Source organism: Haliaeetus leucocephalus, unplaced genomic scaffold (genome assembly GCF_000737465.1).
Source record: "Haliaeetus leucocephalus isolate CR32 unplaced genomic scaffold, Haliaeetus_leucocephalus-4.0 Scaffold151, whole genome shotgun sequence".
Taxonomy (NCBI): domain Eukaryota; kingdom Metazoa; phylum Chordata; class Aves; order Accipitriformes; family Accipitridae; genus Haliaeetus; species Haliaeetus leucocephalus.
This window is the reverse complement of record NW_010972587.1, coordinates 7,295,072-7,311,983: the sequence shown is the minus strand read 5'-3', so window position 1 is coordinate 7,311,983 and position 16,912 is coordinate 7,295,072. Positions and strand designations below refer to the sequence as shown.

General features: G+C 38.3%; 1 protein-coding gene across 1 annotated transcript in view; it reads right to left on the bottom strand.

Moving 5' to 3' along the window:
- The window catches only part of ACSS3 (acyl-CoA synthetase short-chain family member 3), a gene marked incomplete at its 5' end in the record, with an annotated part of 89,887 nt that overhangs the window by 57,190 nt on the left and 15,785 nt on the right, over window positions 1-16,912 (bottom strand). The window contains 5 exons of the mRNA XM_010561971.1: window positions 6,369-6,464; window positions 6,549-6,629; window positions 8,988-9,128; window positions 9,425-9,559; window positions 14,678-14,866. Of these exons, the coding sequence (XP_010560273.1) occupies window positions 6,369-6,464; window positions 6,549-6,629; window positions 8,988-9,128; window positions 9,425-9,559; window positions 14,678-14,866 (642 nt within the window). The remainder of the gene's footprint in view (window positions 1-6,368; window positions 6,465-6,548; window positions 6,630-8,987; window positions 9,129-9,424; window positions 9,560-14,677; window positions 14,867-16,912) is intronic.

Sequence of the window (16,912 nt, the reverse complement as noted above, 5' to 3'; positions counted from 1 at the left end):
GTAGTTAATTAAATATAGCTTACAGTGATGACCACACATCCTTTTAAGCCTTCATTTCCAGACAACAGAACAAGGTCAAAATAAGTAACAGGGGTTTTTGCTCAAGATACTGAATTTCCAAAGATTTCACAGGGTCTTTACATACTATGAAGATGTAACAGCAAAGATTGTTACCACCCCACAGGAGAGGCACAAATGGAGTCTTGTGGGATTTAAGTGCAGCACACAGACTGTTCTTCCTCACTCATTCACCTCAGGAAAAGGCAAGTGAAAAATGCACACTAAATACCTCAGTATGCAAAGCCATGCATACTCCAGTTAATTTTTCAGAGCCAAAGCTTGTTTCTCTTGTTCACAGTGATCTCTTCTGACACCACAATAATGCAGAAAAGACTGTCCAGACTGTTTCTCTTCTTCACAGGAAAAATGATCCTTTTATACACAATAGAAAGAACATTGCAGGGATCTCTTTCTTTCATAAGTAGTTAACTGAGAGCCTACATGACTTAACCCAAGATACTAAAATCAATCCCCAAATTATTTAGTGAACCTTCAGGAGTTCTAACAGATGTATCCATGCTTGCCCTACATAAGTGAACACCACACAGGAAGAATCTGACAAGCATGACCTCTGGGATGAGCAAAAGGTATAGGACAGCTGTACAGTATGTACACACATACTACAAAATATCAGGAATCCACCTCTGCATCCAGAGTTATTTACAAGTTCAAGTACACAAGTATATAGTGTTAGTTCTTCTGGACATTTTTATCCATCTATGCAAATGTATGTATTTGAACATATGAACTGTGGTAAATTTACACTTTTCCACATAAAGATATAGTTACTAAGGGATCCTTTCTGCAAAAGAGTCTATTTCATGAGTTCAACATATTCTCTCACCTACCTGTTTCTCTTGAATTCTGCCTTTTTTTCTTTTCCTAGGATTTTGCCCTACTGCTTTTAAACAAACGCCTTCCTCCTTTTTTAAAAAAACCTACTTGATTACTTTTAATTTGCAATGTCCTAGAAATAACCTTGCTTCCTAATGTCCTTCAGAACTTGTACGTGCACTAAGAACCAAGCGTCACTCCTGCAATCAGCAAGCTGACACTTGTCATTGACTCAAAAGCTTTCAGAAGTTCCACAGTGAGCTGGTTTGTAAATTCACAGAAGCAAGTGGATTCCACCAGCTTAGCACATCAGAGACTCTTCAAAAAAGAGCTAAGCATAAGCAATACTCAAACAAATGGCTGATTTTTACTGCCATAGTTGCACTGTAGATATTCTCTGCATCATGTATTTCAATAATGCATTCATTGTAAGCTTTCATGCTGAACGTTGAAAGAAAGCAAGTCAGTAAACTTTATCTGGACAGAAGGTACATTGAGATTCAAATTAAGAATAACTATTTGTTTAAGTTTTCTCCAGCTGCTGCAATCATTGGCTGGGAGCATTAAGGCATGTGAACTTCTCTGTCTTAGCCATTTAGAGAAAAAAACCCTTGTGCTTGTCATTATCACTTTGTGTACTTCAATAAAAAAATACTTGTTTTGCAAACCTGCTTTTTAGAAGGATTACTGAAAAATCAATCCAATGCCTAGAAGCTAAAAAACAAAGTTATTTGCCTCAGATCCTACAGATCACAAAATGAGGAAAAAAAACATCCTGACAAAAAGCTCATTTTCTATTTCATAAAACAACTTAACACACTACCCACAGTCTTTCCATGAACAGAAGAAAAAGTTAACACTTTTAAAAGTTAACCACAAAGACAAGAACACATTCCAAAACACATTTTTAAGACCTCAAGATTTGCTTTGCTTTTAAACATTGCATTTTTTTTCCTATTTTACATTTTTCTGTTACAAAAATGATAAACAACAGGATTTTGTACAAAGCAACATACACAGGTGTCACGTAGGCACAATCTGCTGTTTTATAAGAGATTATCAATCTTCTTCCTACTACATGCACTGGTAAAAATAAACTTAGTACCACATGAAATAATAACATGAAACATGAATGCAAGCACATATGGTGTCACAGACTTTGTTTACATAGCAAGTAGCGAGGTGAATTAAAGCAGATTAGTAGATCAAGCCATTTAATGCCAATGCTCTTTACCTCTTCCATTAGATGTTATTTGAGGGTTATTTTAGACTAGACTTAGCCTTGTTTACTGGGCCAAAAATGCAGTTCAGAGTTTTCTGATGGAAAGCTAACCGACAGATCTTTGCTTCCTTGACTGAATGGACTTCTCTTCTAGGAAGTGTGGTGCTGTCCCTTTCACCTCTTTCATACAGATGACAGTAGCATGTCAGTTCACACACTACCAGTAGACTCCACCATAAAGTTTCTATATACCTGCATTCTGTATCTCTGGTGACAGAACCAAAACATATGCCAGTGCCTTCTTGCCAAGAAGGAACAGGATCATTCATGATGTCCTCAGTGCCAATGAGCATCATGAGAGATGCTGCATACCCTTCTGCCCCACACCGTAAGGTACACTCTGACAATGGTGCAGCACAGGCCTAACATAACTGTGCCTTTACTGAATGCATAATGGAACCGCAGTCTACATTTGGTCATCTGAAAGACACTAGGCTATGTGGGACAGACACTGTGCAAATGTTTCCAATACCTTCCAAATTCAGGGTATCACTTTCAGTCTGAACCATCTGTGAGGACATCTTTGAGACCTTCTTTCAGACTAAAACACTGAGCACAACTTCTGCAGTACCTGTATGAAGGTTCTCTGCTCTCTTTGCCATAGGTGGGGCATCCAGCAATGCACTTGTGTCAGGACTTCACTCCTTCACTGAATACAGTCATCAACCCACTGAGCATTCAGGTGTGCAATGGGATGGGAGGAACGCTACTGGACATCAATGTCTTTCAATCCGGCAAATGTTATGCAATGATTAAAAAGGAACTGATTCCAAATACTTCTCTCTGTCCTTAGTTTTCCCCTCTTCCACACTTGTGTGCTTCACATACTCCCTTGCTGCATGCAATCCACTTGTTTTCGGTAAACCTGGCTAATTCAACTATGCCTTACCCCAGCCTGCAGTGCCCGTCCCTTTATGACCTTTCCTGAGTGTGACTTGGGGCAGAGGCAGAGACAATATATTGCCAACAACAACCTTAACCACTGCATTTCAAAGAAATGGTATCATCCTGTATGGTATTTGTTGTACAAGCAACTGACTGCAGGACAGGACAGGATCTGACATGTGGCCAGAAGTACCAGCATGACTACCACCACAAGGTAGGTCCTTTATACACTGCATTTGAGGAGAGGAAGAGACAGTGTGGCAAAAGCCTAGGAGAGCTGTTATCAAGGCATGCCACTTCATGACTTAGGCGGTTTCCAGGACTGTGCCTGGCACACAGGCAGAGCTGGGATGGGGCACAAGGTCTCTGATGGAGCTTGCTGCTCCACAGAACTTCCCTCACAGCTCACGGCCCCTGGGGAGTCGTCTCTCAAGGCATAGCAGCTCTCACAGTCAATCCAGAGACTCACACTGCCTTTCCACAGCTCTGCGACCAGTGTCCTAATTCTACCAGAAACCTCCTAAACACAGTCCCACGCTCAACACCTGTACAGGAAAGGGGTATGCACGCTTACTCGTGCGGGCATCTGGACCCCTGATTTTGCAGTTCCCATTGCCTGCCGTGGCAGAGAAGGGATGTTCCTGCATGTTGTCTTGTGGGGGTCCTCTGGGGCTTGCAAGCATGTAGATGTGTGCAGCACTGTAGGCACACTTTTCCCTGGACTTTTCTCCTGGACTGTTGGTCCTGGGACTAAGGGTGTGGATGGCTTCATGAGCAGTGGACTTGGTGGAGTGCTCTCCCATCTCCTGACAATCTGTTCAAGATCTCTGCGGTAGCAGCACACGCACCATGCCACCTCTGCAGCATGGTTTTCCCACCTCATCAAGAACATGGTCTTCATCTACTTGAAATGAATGCAGCACTGCTTGTCAGTCATCTCCCACTCTACAGCAGGCTTGACATTAGTAACAGGGTGGTTCATCTGCTGGAGAAACTTTTGGGCCTTTCAGAGCACATGCTGTCAAGCACCAAGTTGCCCCTTGCTCAATATTCTGGAAGGTCAATGCAACGGTTTTCACTATTGCAAAATGCAGCAGTCGGAAAGGAGGAATAATTTTAATAAGGTCGTAAGAAAGATGTTCATAAAGGAAGAACAGCAAAAGAAATAGGGCTGGTGAAGATGACAGAAGCAAAAGCTTGGGAGAAATAAAGGAGCAGCTGAAAGTCAGAACAAGCAGACATCTGGCGGTCATTAGGCAATATGAAACTGCACATAGCATTTGGCCCTTTTGCATAGCACAAGTACTGCAGAATAAGGTGGGAGCTCTTGACAGTTTTAAAGCTTTCTGTTGGCAGATGTAGTTTTCATTTGTTCTGGAAAACTTCACAGCAATGCAGTCCCACTCATTGGATCCTACCCTTTTATCCCAAGTGGCAAAGCTTCTGTCTTAGCTTTCTCTGTAAAGACGTCATTCTTATGTCTAAAACCACTCAGTGAACCAAATCAATAAGCAAGGATAATCAGACAACTTATTTCAGAACTGCACTACTGCTGAGATTTGAAATATCATGTAGACACACCCCTAATGACTACTGCTTTTCTGGACTTGAGGATTCTTGACCCACTTCAAGAGGCATCTTCTGCTTGAGAATCTCGCTTATAAGTTTATAAAGAGAGTGAACTTCGAGCAGTAAAGTATACTTCTAACTTCCAAAACAGGATGCAGCAAGCCATAGTCAGTTCTGTAGTGTCTGATGCAGCAGCATCCAAACAATTTTGGAGGCAACCTCATCTTACTACAACTGTCCATGCTTCTTCAGTATCCCCAGGATTCAGAAACATATTTACTCAAAATTCAGGCACAATCCCAGCAACAGCTACCCACTAACAGCAATGTTGGTAACTGTGAAGCACATCTCAACCAATACCAACTTAACTGGTTGTGCAAACACCAAAGAATTGTTTTGATAATGCTTGTTCCTGAAAACAGTAACAATCCATTTCTGTTCTAGTATGGTCATCTTCAGTTGTATGGTGTAATAGGAGGAAGATGGAGAAAGTTTAATTGTAATATCCATTTTCTTATGCAGAACTTCTGCACCTATGATGGTCTGTAAAACAGTATGTTTCCACCATGTCATGCTGACTCCCCTGCTCCAGAAGCACTGGGTACACGTGGTGCTCTAACAATTGCTATATTCACAATGTCATCAAAGCTTGTTTCATGTGCTTTTTCATGCCCTCGGTATCCAGTACATTTACTATACTTCTGCAGTTCTTGTATGCTCTGAGTTACCACTGGATTCCTTTTAATGGTTCACATGTTTCTAATTACCACTACAAATCAACAGAGGTGATCAGCATGCCGCAATGGCAGAGCTAAAACAACTCCTGCCTCTAGGACTGTTGAACAAGACAGACCAATTACTAGGTGGGCGTCATGCTGCACAGTGTCGGAGAAGTTGCGATATACCTAGAATTCCTAATGTCAGGTGAATGCAGACAAACAAGTCTCAGCATGCTGAAGAGCTAACAACGTTGGCGCTTCTACATAAAAAGTCTTTCACTATCACTGATGGATACTGGATTCACTCCCTGAATAATAAAGAGGATGATTCAAGCAACACTGTATTTTCTTCCCTGGCGATTAGAGAATCAACAATAACTTCTGAAAAAATAACAATGTAAGGCAGCGTGATTGCTTTTTTGAGCACCAAAGTTGGGAAGCAGCAGGCCACTCTAATTGGACTAGTCTCCCCTCCACCCCACTGAGTTTCATCCCCCAAGAAGGACCAAGACCTGAATGTCATTTGAGTCTTGGCTTCAGGTGCCTTGAGTTGTAGAGGGAGGAAAGAAGACACAAGTCTCCTTAAAAGTTCTGGCTCCAACCATAGAGCTGCCAATTGCCTCCAACTCAGATCCAGTAAGAATTTGTCATCTCCAGACATGCAAAACACAACATCCTCACCTAGATACATAATAAAGACAGTCTAACGGCCTGTGGCTGAAGCTTCAACAACACAAGTACACTCCACCATCTGCCATTTCTAGGTCTGTTGTTTTGGAGTTCCTTGCCCCATCAACCATCACCAGTCACACAGATGAAGCAGACATGTTTGAAGGATAGTGAAGTAAGTTTTCCTTAAGAATTACTACAATAGACAGGAGAGTAAAAACACTGAAGATATACACACAATTTAAACATATGTGGCATGAAGAATAGACAGGCATAAACAGGATCATCAGGATCATCAACCAGGGGAGATATTGCCTTTTCAAAGGCTGGCTTTTTAGAATGCATCATACCTCATACAAAACTGTAGTATTCCCATGAAGGAGAGGCCCATAGCAAATGTAGGAATGACCAACAACCCAGCCTAAATCAGAAGCTGCCCACCACACCTAAAATGAAATAAAAATGTAAATATCGTGAGGATTTATTAAGAGGAGTTCAAAAACATTTACAGGACATTTAAACAGAATTACCTCACCAGGTTTGAGTCCATATACAGCCGACATTGTCCAGTTCAGCATAACTGTGCAGCCACCTGTTGGTCTGACAACACCCTAAATGAGAAAATTTGAATATTTAAGATCATTTGAAGGATGCGGTGATATTCCTGCCTTCAAAGAAATTTTGGGGTTTTAGCAGCAATCGACTTAAAGTTGCCTAATTCCAATGCTCCTCACTTAAGAAAAGGATCCATTCCAACAAGTACATGCTTGTGCTAGCATTCCCACTGAAGAAGTACTCTTGGAAAACAAACAAACAAATAAATAAACATACATTAAGACAAACATAAAAACCCAACCCAAGACCTAGATGACAACAGTTTTCAGAAGATAACTAACAAAACTAGAATTCTCTCATTAAAATCGGATATAGAAATATTTAGTCAACATATGCTGACAAAAAATAAGAGATTATTTACCTCACTTAAACTGTGGCCATCTAAATGCTAGGCATGTTTTACATTCATTGCCTAGGCTCTCTGTATCATCACTGGAAAAGAGGTGGAGTAGCCAATCCTTAAAATAACCAGGGTGAATTACTCCCTGAAATGTACCCCTCTTTCTCCACTGACTCTTTTTAAAGATGTCAGAAAATTGACTTCAACCAGCTGTCTATTTTTGAAAGGTTTACTATCTAGCCCAAAGTATACATACAAATGCAAAACAAAGAACATCCCAGTCCTAGTCTAAAAGAGGGATTTGAAAATTAGAATGAGAGAGTATCAACAGCATCATGCACCTTGGTAAACTGAAAATCAGCTCTGGAACTGTTAATGGGAAAAATTTAGAAATATTTTGTAATATTTCTATGCTTAATATACATTTCATCATCTTCTAGTACACTGTTTCTAGAAGACAGAATTAAGTAAACTATGTCCTGAACTAAAATTCAGATGAGATTGATCAGACCAAACAGCTATCTACAGTGCAGACATTACAATGCAGCTCTCTGTCTATGCTAGGCACAGTACATTCTCTTTATGTAGTTAATAGAATGAAATAGGCACTTCCAGACCTTGCCCAAAAAACAAGGGACTGTGGACACAATATATTAACTCATTAAAATGGAGGTTGCCACAGCAGAGAATGGTTAACTAACAATCCACGAATTTCAGAAAGCAGATTGCCTTTGCTAGTCTCAGCTTCTAACTTAGTCCCTGCTCTTAGATTAACAAAACTTTTGTTATGAAGGTCGTAACTGAGTAATTTTACTTGCATGACCATTTAAAAGCAAGTTCCTTAAATGAATAAAAAGTTATTTTATTGCTACTTACTGCACTTAGTACTAGTTGACAATCTCCCTCTTATAAGGGTGATTCATTCAAGGTGCCCATTTTTCTCTGGAGAGCCAACACAGTGAAGTAAACTTCTGAGAACTTTTATCTCTGATACACTGTATTTTTGAATTAACAGTCAAGGAAAATACCTGTTGTAACAAAGTATCTTACCTTGGACCTTTATAATGAAATAATTCAAGATACATATGTTGCTTTAAAGTGCCCATGTTCAAGGCAAAATCAGAAGACATTTTTCTCAGCAAAACTGATGTTTGTTTTCCCTTACCTCCCCACAGATTCTGAACTTTATAGGCCACATCATTAAATAATTTTCTAGTAGTAGTCTAAGCACTGCCATATCCAGGGATGTGTGATACTGTCTCTGAATTTGTGGTGGTAAGACCACTGCCAGAAAATTCTATTCAGCTTGCCTTCTACACTTGAAAAGAGAATTGTAAGTACCAAGCAAACACTCAAGGGTTTGCTTTTAAATTAAGATCTTTTAAAAATACATCATTAAGACTAACTGACATTTGAAAGCAAACATTTTCAAAGAATGCCCTGTTAGTTTTCACTTACTCAATCTAAACTTTCATTTTCAGGGGAATTATGTTCTCAGAACTGTTCAGTAACACAAGCCTTCAGAGCACGCTTAAATCCATTTAATCTGTAATGTCATTCACTACATCTTATCTATTGGAAGATGAGCTACTATGTAAATAATGACTAAGCAAAGACTATTCAGCAATAAACGCTATCACACAAGTGATATATTAAGTAATCTTGCCATTAAGTGACTATACTATGCTTATCTGAAACAGTTAAAACACAGAAGATATTAATGGATAAAAGACATTCTGCTGTCCTCAAAAGTTTATACTGTACAAACATTTAGAAGTAAATGCAGTTTATCTTTAGATTATTACTATTTAAATAAACAAACATGATTTATTCCTAGACACTGACTGTAAAGTAGTGAAATGTGAATAAATGAGATTAAACCATTTCTAGCAATGCTTATCATTTATAGCACTGAGCTCTGGCAAACAATTTCAACCTTGTTAATTAAATATTTTCTCAAGTGGAACTGCAAATAGGTTGGTCACAGACACTTAGACTACAGATAGTCCTTTACCTTGGGCAAGCCTGTTGTTCCAGATGTATACAGAATATAAAGTGGATGGTCTGAGGGAACGGAGACACATTTATAACACTGTGCTTTTGCAAGCTCTTCTTCCCAGTCAAGATCGCGACCTGGGGCAAGAGGAACATGGCCCTGCCCATCGAAAAATAGAACATTGTCAAAAGAAAAACAGATGGAATAAATGGAATTGGGTCAAAAAACATGTACTATTCAATTTTTTTGTACAATATTATTCAACTTTCTGAACAATAATCTCTCTGCTGCATTAGTTTGATTTACTATTTAAATCTTACAACTACAAACTTCTCCCATAAAATTAAAAAACAAACTACAACAGATACACTAAGAATTTTACTTGTACAAGAGAAAAGGCATGTGCACTACATACACATCTGAAAGTTAACATAAAGGCACAACTGTACACCCACCAAATTAGGTCGCTTGTAAATGAGAACTTTATCAGGTTTGCTCTGTGCCCTTGCCAGTGCTCCATCGAGGAGGGATATGTATTCCACTTTCCTTTTTGGTTCTACTCCAAAACTTGCTGTTACAATAAGTTTGGGCTAAAATAAAGAAGTTAGATTGTTAATATATACATTTGCAATATATTTCACATACGTAACCTAATAACATGTTTTCCATGAAATTCTTTGATTAATGATGTTCAATGTAAAAAATCTATCTTCACATGATTAGAAACAGGGGGTTAGATCAGCTTTCTAAGGCAATAAAGCTTGCGTGATCTTGCTGTCCATGCATCCGGTTTTTGTTCAGGAGCACACTAATAACTTCTGACACTCTTCACCATTTTCAACCAAATTTGAGTAAGGAATCAGCAGTATTAAGTTCCTGTAAGTTGCATAAAAATTAATGAACAGAGACAAAAACCCATCTGCACCTTAGCCCCTCCATTAAGTAAAAGTGGTACAGTGATGTCAACAATTATCTGTCCTGTTTAGCCTGCTTTCTAATTATCTGCCTGCACCCAATGGCATATCTCAAAACTAGCTGTAGCACTTTGCTGGCTCTTTTTCAGCCTGCAATTAAATGGCATGGGAGGGAAAACAGGAGAAAGAGGAAAAAGAAAGCAAACGAGATGACAGGAAACTAGAAACACAGGAAGAGAATAAGCTAAAGTCATAAGGCACATGAGGGAAGTAAAGCTAGAGTCTTTCAAGTGATGGTTGCAGGATTCAGGATGCAAAACGACTAAAAATCAGTTTTCCATAGTTCAGGGTTTTTTTAGAATAATTTCTATTTCCAAATGTGGATTTAGCATCTTTGTCATTAAATTAACCTCAGGTTTTATGTAAGATTTCCTAAGTCATGAAATCCGCATACAAACTATTTTGACTTAGGTCCTAAGATCAGTATTTTTATTTCTTGTATTTCAGGAAATAAAAGGTAGCACCAAAGAAACTATGTGTTAGAACACATTTTAACTGGAGAAGAACGAGTCTTCAATCTCCTTGCTTTTGGGGTTTTAGAATTATACTTATCTTATGCCCCTCAGTTTGATCAAGCTAGTTTACTAATTGTAGGCATTAGCATAAATCTCATTAAGTAGGCACAAACCACAATGCCATAGTTAAGGCTGCATTAAACTCAGAACAGAAAGCACAGATTAAATTGTTTTCTTGTGCAATAATAAAAAGTTTCCTGTCCAAATCTGCCATTCAGGGAAGTTTGCTAATTAGTGTGTATTCAAAATAAAGATTTCAGATGAGCTTTAACATTTCAGCATTTGTCTTCTTTCTCTTTTGGTATGCACCGATTTTAATAAAAGATGATACAATACAATGCAGTTAAACTGAAAATTCATCTGGAGGCTACCCTGAAATTAGACCGTAATTAATGTAAGATATTAACACAGTTCTACTCAATTGTTAAGATGAAAGACTGTTGTCAACACTAGGTTTACAGTCATTTGTAAATGGTGCCACCTCTGCTCATCAACTGTTTTGTATGCAGTAACAAGGTCTAAAAATAACCAATACTAAATTGGCTAAGGTGATGTATTTCCCAAGTGAGGGTTGCTACTTGGAAGCATCAAAGATCACTCTGTGCAAATCAAAGGTCCATTACCAGCTTTAACTGCTGTTTTCTAGTGTTTTACCTCTCTGCCTACTGACATTACTTCCCCTGCATCTCTGCTCCCATACTGCTTTTATACACCCACTTCCCACCTCTTCTGTGGCTCCATGTAGTCCTGCACAATAAGATTAGATAGAAATATAACTAGCTTGAACGAAAACGAGGAAAGTTCAAAGGTTTGCTGGAGAGGGAATGTCAGCGATAGTGAGCTGTAGAAAAAAAAAAAAAAACCAAACGAAGAAGTAGAAATGAGATAAAGCAAGGCCCAATAGTACCAGACCAAGAATTTTATTCTGTTGTAAAGACTCCTCCTACAAATTCTTCTACAGTCCCTAACAGCATTCAAGGCAAAGTTTAGAAAAAGCTATAAATACATTTTATTGGGCCAGCTAATAAAGCTGCAAAAAGCCCAAACTGAAAATCAACTAGCTTTGGGGCACAAAATGTCAGGAGTGTCACGAAGATGTTTATTGAGAGATCCAGCACTTGGGCCCTCATTATGCAACACACAACACTTGTTCCTCCTCATGCCCCAGCAGCACATCTGATCACAAGTCTATGCTCAAACTTACTGCACTTTTGTTGTGCCTCACTCCTCCTTAAAAAGAGTGACACGCATTTTAATGAAATCCAGTGCCTATGCAGTCATTATATAGCTCTGCTGCACCTGCTGGTACTGCACTGGCTTTGTGGTGAGATGATCCATGTCAGACTGCCATGCACATTAAATCCTGCCAATATTATACAGTGCTCTAAAGAAAGAGACCTGAATCATACCATACAAGTAGTTAAAAATAAAACACAAGATAGTGCCTTCTAATCTACAATACATATTCCAAAAATAAACAGTGGAACACAAGAAAAGACCAGACTGCAACTATTGCAAGGCAATTGTGTATCTTAAGTATCAGCAGCTGAGCTTGCAGCCTAATCACTCAAAAGGTTTGATCCTCTCATGATGAGTAGGGGTAACCATTCATAGCCATACCTGTGCACAGGAACTATGTCTTATTCAGAATAAACTATTACAAAAGATTAGGTCATTTTTTTCAAGGAGGTCTTACTAAAATTTCCAGATGTGTCAACTGTAAATAAGTGAGGAATACAGTATTTCCAACCTCAATGAAAGATAGTAACAGTTTTGAGTTAATTTCTGTGTCTCGTACATTTTGTCCTGTTGCGACAGGACAAGGGGCGATGGTTTTAAACTAAAAGAGAGTAGATTCAGACTAGATATAAGGAAGAAATCTTTTTACAGTGAAGGTGGTGAAACACTGGAACAGGTTGCCCAGAGAGGTGGTTGGTGCCACATCCATGGAAACATTCAAGGTCAGGCTGGACGGGGCTCTGAGCAACTTGATCTAGTTGAAGACGTCCCTGGTCACTGCAGGGGGATTGGACTAGATGGGCTTTAAAGGTCCCTTCCAACGCAAACTATTCTATGATTCTCTGAAAGTATCTACTGTTTCAATATTACAAACTATATATTCCCAAATTCAGGTGAAAGGAAAGATGACAAGAAATGCCTGTTCTCACGCCTGTATCACTTCATCACAATTCACGGCAGAATGTCTGTAACTGCTAATACCTGACGAGTAGAAATTATCAGCTGCAGGACTTTGCAGCATTCCCAGACCTACTTAAAATTCAAGATAAATTAAGGTAAACTGGTAAAGTATATGTACCTTTTCATAGTCACTAGAAAGTGCTTGTTATTTCTCTCACTTAAATATTCCAATAAAATATGAAGTTCAACCCTTCTTCCACAAGAGCATCTCACAGCCAGCTTTCCATTGCACATCTTTAACTCCTTCTAATTAATCTCAGCAACATTAGGTCCTGTACTGCAGCATCTAAACCAATTCACATAAAAGCCTAAAAGAAAGGTTAGGGTTTTTTGAGACTGCTTCAATTAACTTCTGAGTTCAGCAGAATATCATCTATCACAGCTATTTATATACATATCTTAAAGATAATCTCAGTAGCGTGCAATTCACTTATCAAGAAAGCTTTACCGTGTTGCAAAATTGGGGCATGTTTTGAAATTTAGATTGAGGATGTGCCTCTCCACTTACACTTTCATTACACATCAGATGGACCAAAAATCATCCACAATATTTAGATGTGCCTTTTAAAGAAACAAAAAGGCAATATAAATTAGGATTTAATCCATGGCCTGCAGCTAGTAATTCTATAGCTAACCCTTTGAAAGACTTGCTATGTGACCTTGGGTAAATCACTTAAACTTCCTCTGTTTTCTTTTTAATGCATGAAGCAAGGATTAAGATTACTGTGCTGTCTCCCTTTGTTCCTCAGAGAAAATCCATTGGGATTAATTAGTTAATATTTGCAAGACACTCTAAAGTAAATGCGCTGGATGATTTGTATTGTAGTAACCTTCATTTTAAAAGTTTATCATTTTTTCTTCTACAGCATTTTTCCCTAATTCTATGAGTTAAAATTAATTTTTATAGCTTGTTAAAAAAGTGGGGGAGTGGGAAGAAAGACAGGGAAAACTATGGAGCTGTTGTTAGCTCTCCCCCAGGTTTTTTTCACAATTCCAGCAAACCATTTCAGCCATTTTATTAACTTCTTTGTTAAAACATCAAGGCAAGGAGGGGGGATGCATTCAACTTTCTATTTACAGATATTCATAAAATTCAAGCCTTGGTGATGCAAAAAGCACTTCCATACACAAAAATCTAAGTAAAAGTTCCACAGATCCTGTGGACTTTACCCTGCATAGTGTTTTGGCTTATATGTCTAACCAACGGGATTCAGTGATAAATGGCCACCATGGATGGTCCGAATGATCTAGATGACTCATCAAGATGACAAAGACTCGTCTTGTTCACTGGTAGAAAACAAGAACAGAAACTTCCAGTACAAATATTGTTAGCTGGTTTGCACCTAATGCACATGCAAGCTACTAATATGCACATGTAAGCCACTAAATAGATTATTTAAGTACTATTTGCATTTTCATTTACAAAGACTTACATAATGCTTCATAAACAAGCTCAACTTGTGCCAAACTTGGAAGCCTTTAAAGCATTCAGCTCTATCAATTATGTTCTCTGCAGAGTCACTTACTTAAGGCAACTGGTTCCCTAGCTGCCTTGATTCATGTAGAAATTAGATGAAGTAGATTTATAGCTAAAAAAATGTACTACTTCATATGTCTAAACATCAAGTAAAATAATGAAGCCATTTAGGGTAGGCAGCATTTTCCTCATAGACTTGAGGAAAATGCTGGGCGAAAAGCCAATTTTAAGGGGATGCTTTGTAGAAAAAGATTGACAAATGGGAGAAGAAAGTATGCTCTAAACAGACAGCAGCGTGTTAAACTCATGCTTTTTCAAAAGAGGTCAAAATTTGTATCTCAATGTCTGTAATAAAAATATCAACCTCAGCACAGATGTAGTACTTTGTTCACATTGCAATGTTAGGTATTATAAACAAATTGAGACTGCATGCCACACAAACACAAATGTTGTTACCCTCTCTGGAAAAAAAAGCTGGTTTTTTGGCATTCACTTACATAAGTAACTAATGCAATGGTGTTTGTTGTTCCAAATACGTATTACCTTTGCATGATCAATGCGAACAGAAAGCTCTTTAGACGCAAATCCACCAAAAATCAGGCTATGGATGGCTCCTATTCTTGCACAAGCCAGCATACAGTACACTGTCTGTGGAATCATAGGCATGTAGATGACCACACGATCTCCTTTCTTCACACCATGTCTGACCATGACATCAGCTAACTTGGAGACCTGTACTGACAAAACATTCCCAACATATTAAAAGTTTCTCCAGATCTGCTGTTGCCCCATAAAAAAATAACTTTCACACAATCAACAGATGCGGGACATTAAGATGATGAGCTAGTATGAGATGGAAAGTTGATGAACGATGCAATCCAGGTTCAATAAATTTAGGACAATTTCCTTTTTGCAAAAAACCACTGTAATACATTTTTATTTTGTAAAATGGGAATGGATTGAAACTAATTATTTTACACATTAGAGCAAACAAAATCAATAGCGATGTTTTACAAATTTTTAAATGACACTCTAACCTCCCATTCTTTTATCCAGATAACTGCTTATATTTCTTAATTTTAGCTTTTAAGAATGGATGTAAACAGGGCATTTCATAATGCAAATTCTGTCCTAACTAGCTAAGTTTGAAACACAAATCAATATGTAGTAATATTTTCCCTACTACAGTGTTGTAAGCTTTGCAGAATCTGAGGTAAGAAATCTTACACCCTGAACTAAATGTAAATACAAATTCAGAGAAACATGTTTAGATTTAAGAAGTCATTTTTCCTCTCTTTTTCAGATTTTCATTTCTGGTATGCGGAACCCTGAAGACAGACTATGCATGGCAGCAAAGGACTGGAACTCAAGAAATGTGATAGATGAGCAGCAAAGTCAGCCATCTGTATCACCATGAGAAAATATTTATTACCTCAACAGTGTATAGTATTCTGTCACAAAACTAGTATTGAATATTTCATTAGTACATCAGGACGGACAATTTACCACATAGTAAGTTCTGTTAGAGTCAGCATGGGAGCCTGTGACAAGCACTGTGCACTTGTCCCAACCTGCTTGTTGCGGCATGGAAATGTGACATCTTCTGAAGGAAAAGCAAATTACTAATTCCCCAAGAGCGACTGAATGAAGTCAGCTGTCAGAGGTTTCTCAAGTTCCAGAGGCTGATAGCTGTGTGACACTCAGTATCTAAACCTGCTCACTGCCTTTGAATTTTTCAATTAGACATCAGGGTGTAGAGGTATATAAGTAATAGAGGTAAAACTGCACGTAACTGTGCACAAAACATATGTTAATAGGTTAACAAGAAAAACTGTAGACTAAGAAGCAGCAAAGTAGACTAATAAGCTAGGGAACAGGATGGAAGTAGAAACATCCCAGGAAGTCGTGAGCTGGAATACTGCATAAGCATGGTTGTTAACATGCCAGTCAGATGTAACCAGAACAGGAGTTCTGCTTGCAATAGTTTTACATTAGTGATAAGACTAAAAAGTTAAATTCTCTAGGAAGTGCTTGGGGTATCTGAAGACATAAATCTAAGTTGAGAACAAAGGAGTTGCTCTGTCTTACAGGGGAACTCTTCTTACCTACAGCAGTAAAACTTTTCTTTAAGAGGTTGCCATTCACAAGAAAATACTACAATAAACATAAGAAGTTTAAACATTCTAATTTCTTTCACTATCAGTGTAACATGAATCTACTCATATATGAATTCCTTACATCTTACCTGTACTGCATTATTCCTTATTTATTCATTTATCACATACATAATGTTTCAAGTAAAACTTAGTCTCGTGAAAGATTCTTCTTCAGGTACTACCAGACTGGAGAGAAAGAAAAGGGGAGACAAACTCCTGAGAGCAGCAGGGGGGTGTTGCCTGTAGAATAGAAAATACCCAAGCTCCTGAAGCAGTAAGAATGTTTTGGTGACTCAGCAAATAATGCAAGCAATGGGAGCAGCCTAGGCCAGTAATACACATTGTGCAAGCAGGACAGGTGGAAAGAACCCTCTTTTTCAAGGATGAGCTAGTCAGGAGGGTAGATTTTATTTGAAATGTTTTGCTTTCATTTATATTATTCATCCAATTTGAGTTTTCTCTATTTAAAGAGTTACTTTTTTCCTGTTTAATATTTCAAATTCCAGTACCACTATTACTTTCTGAGATTTGTAGGCATTAGGCTCTTTCTTTTATCGTCATATTCAAAATTTGGGGCAATTACATACAATCCTAGAAGCCTATCTGATACATGTACTGAAGA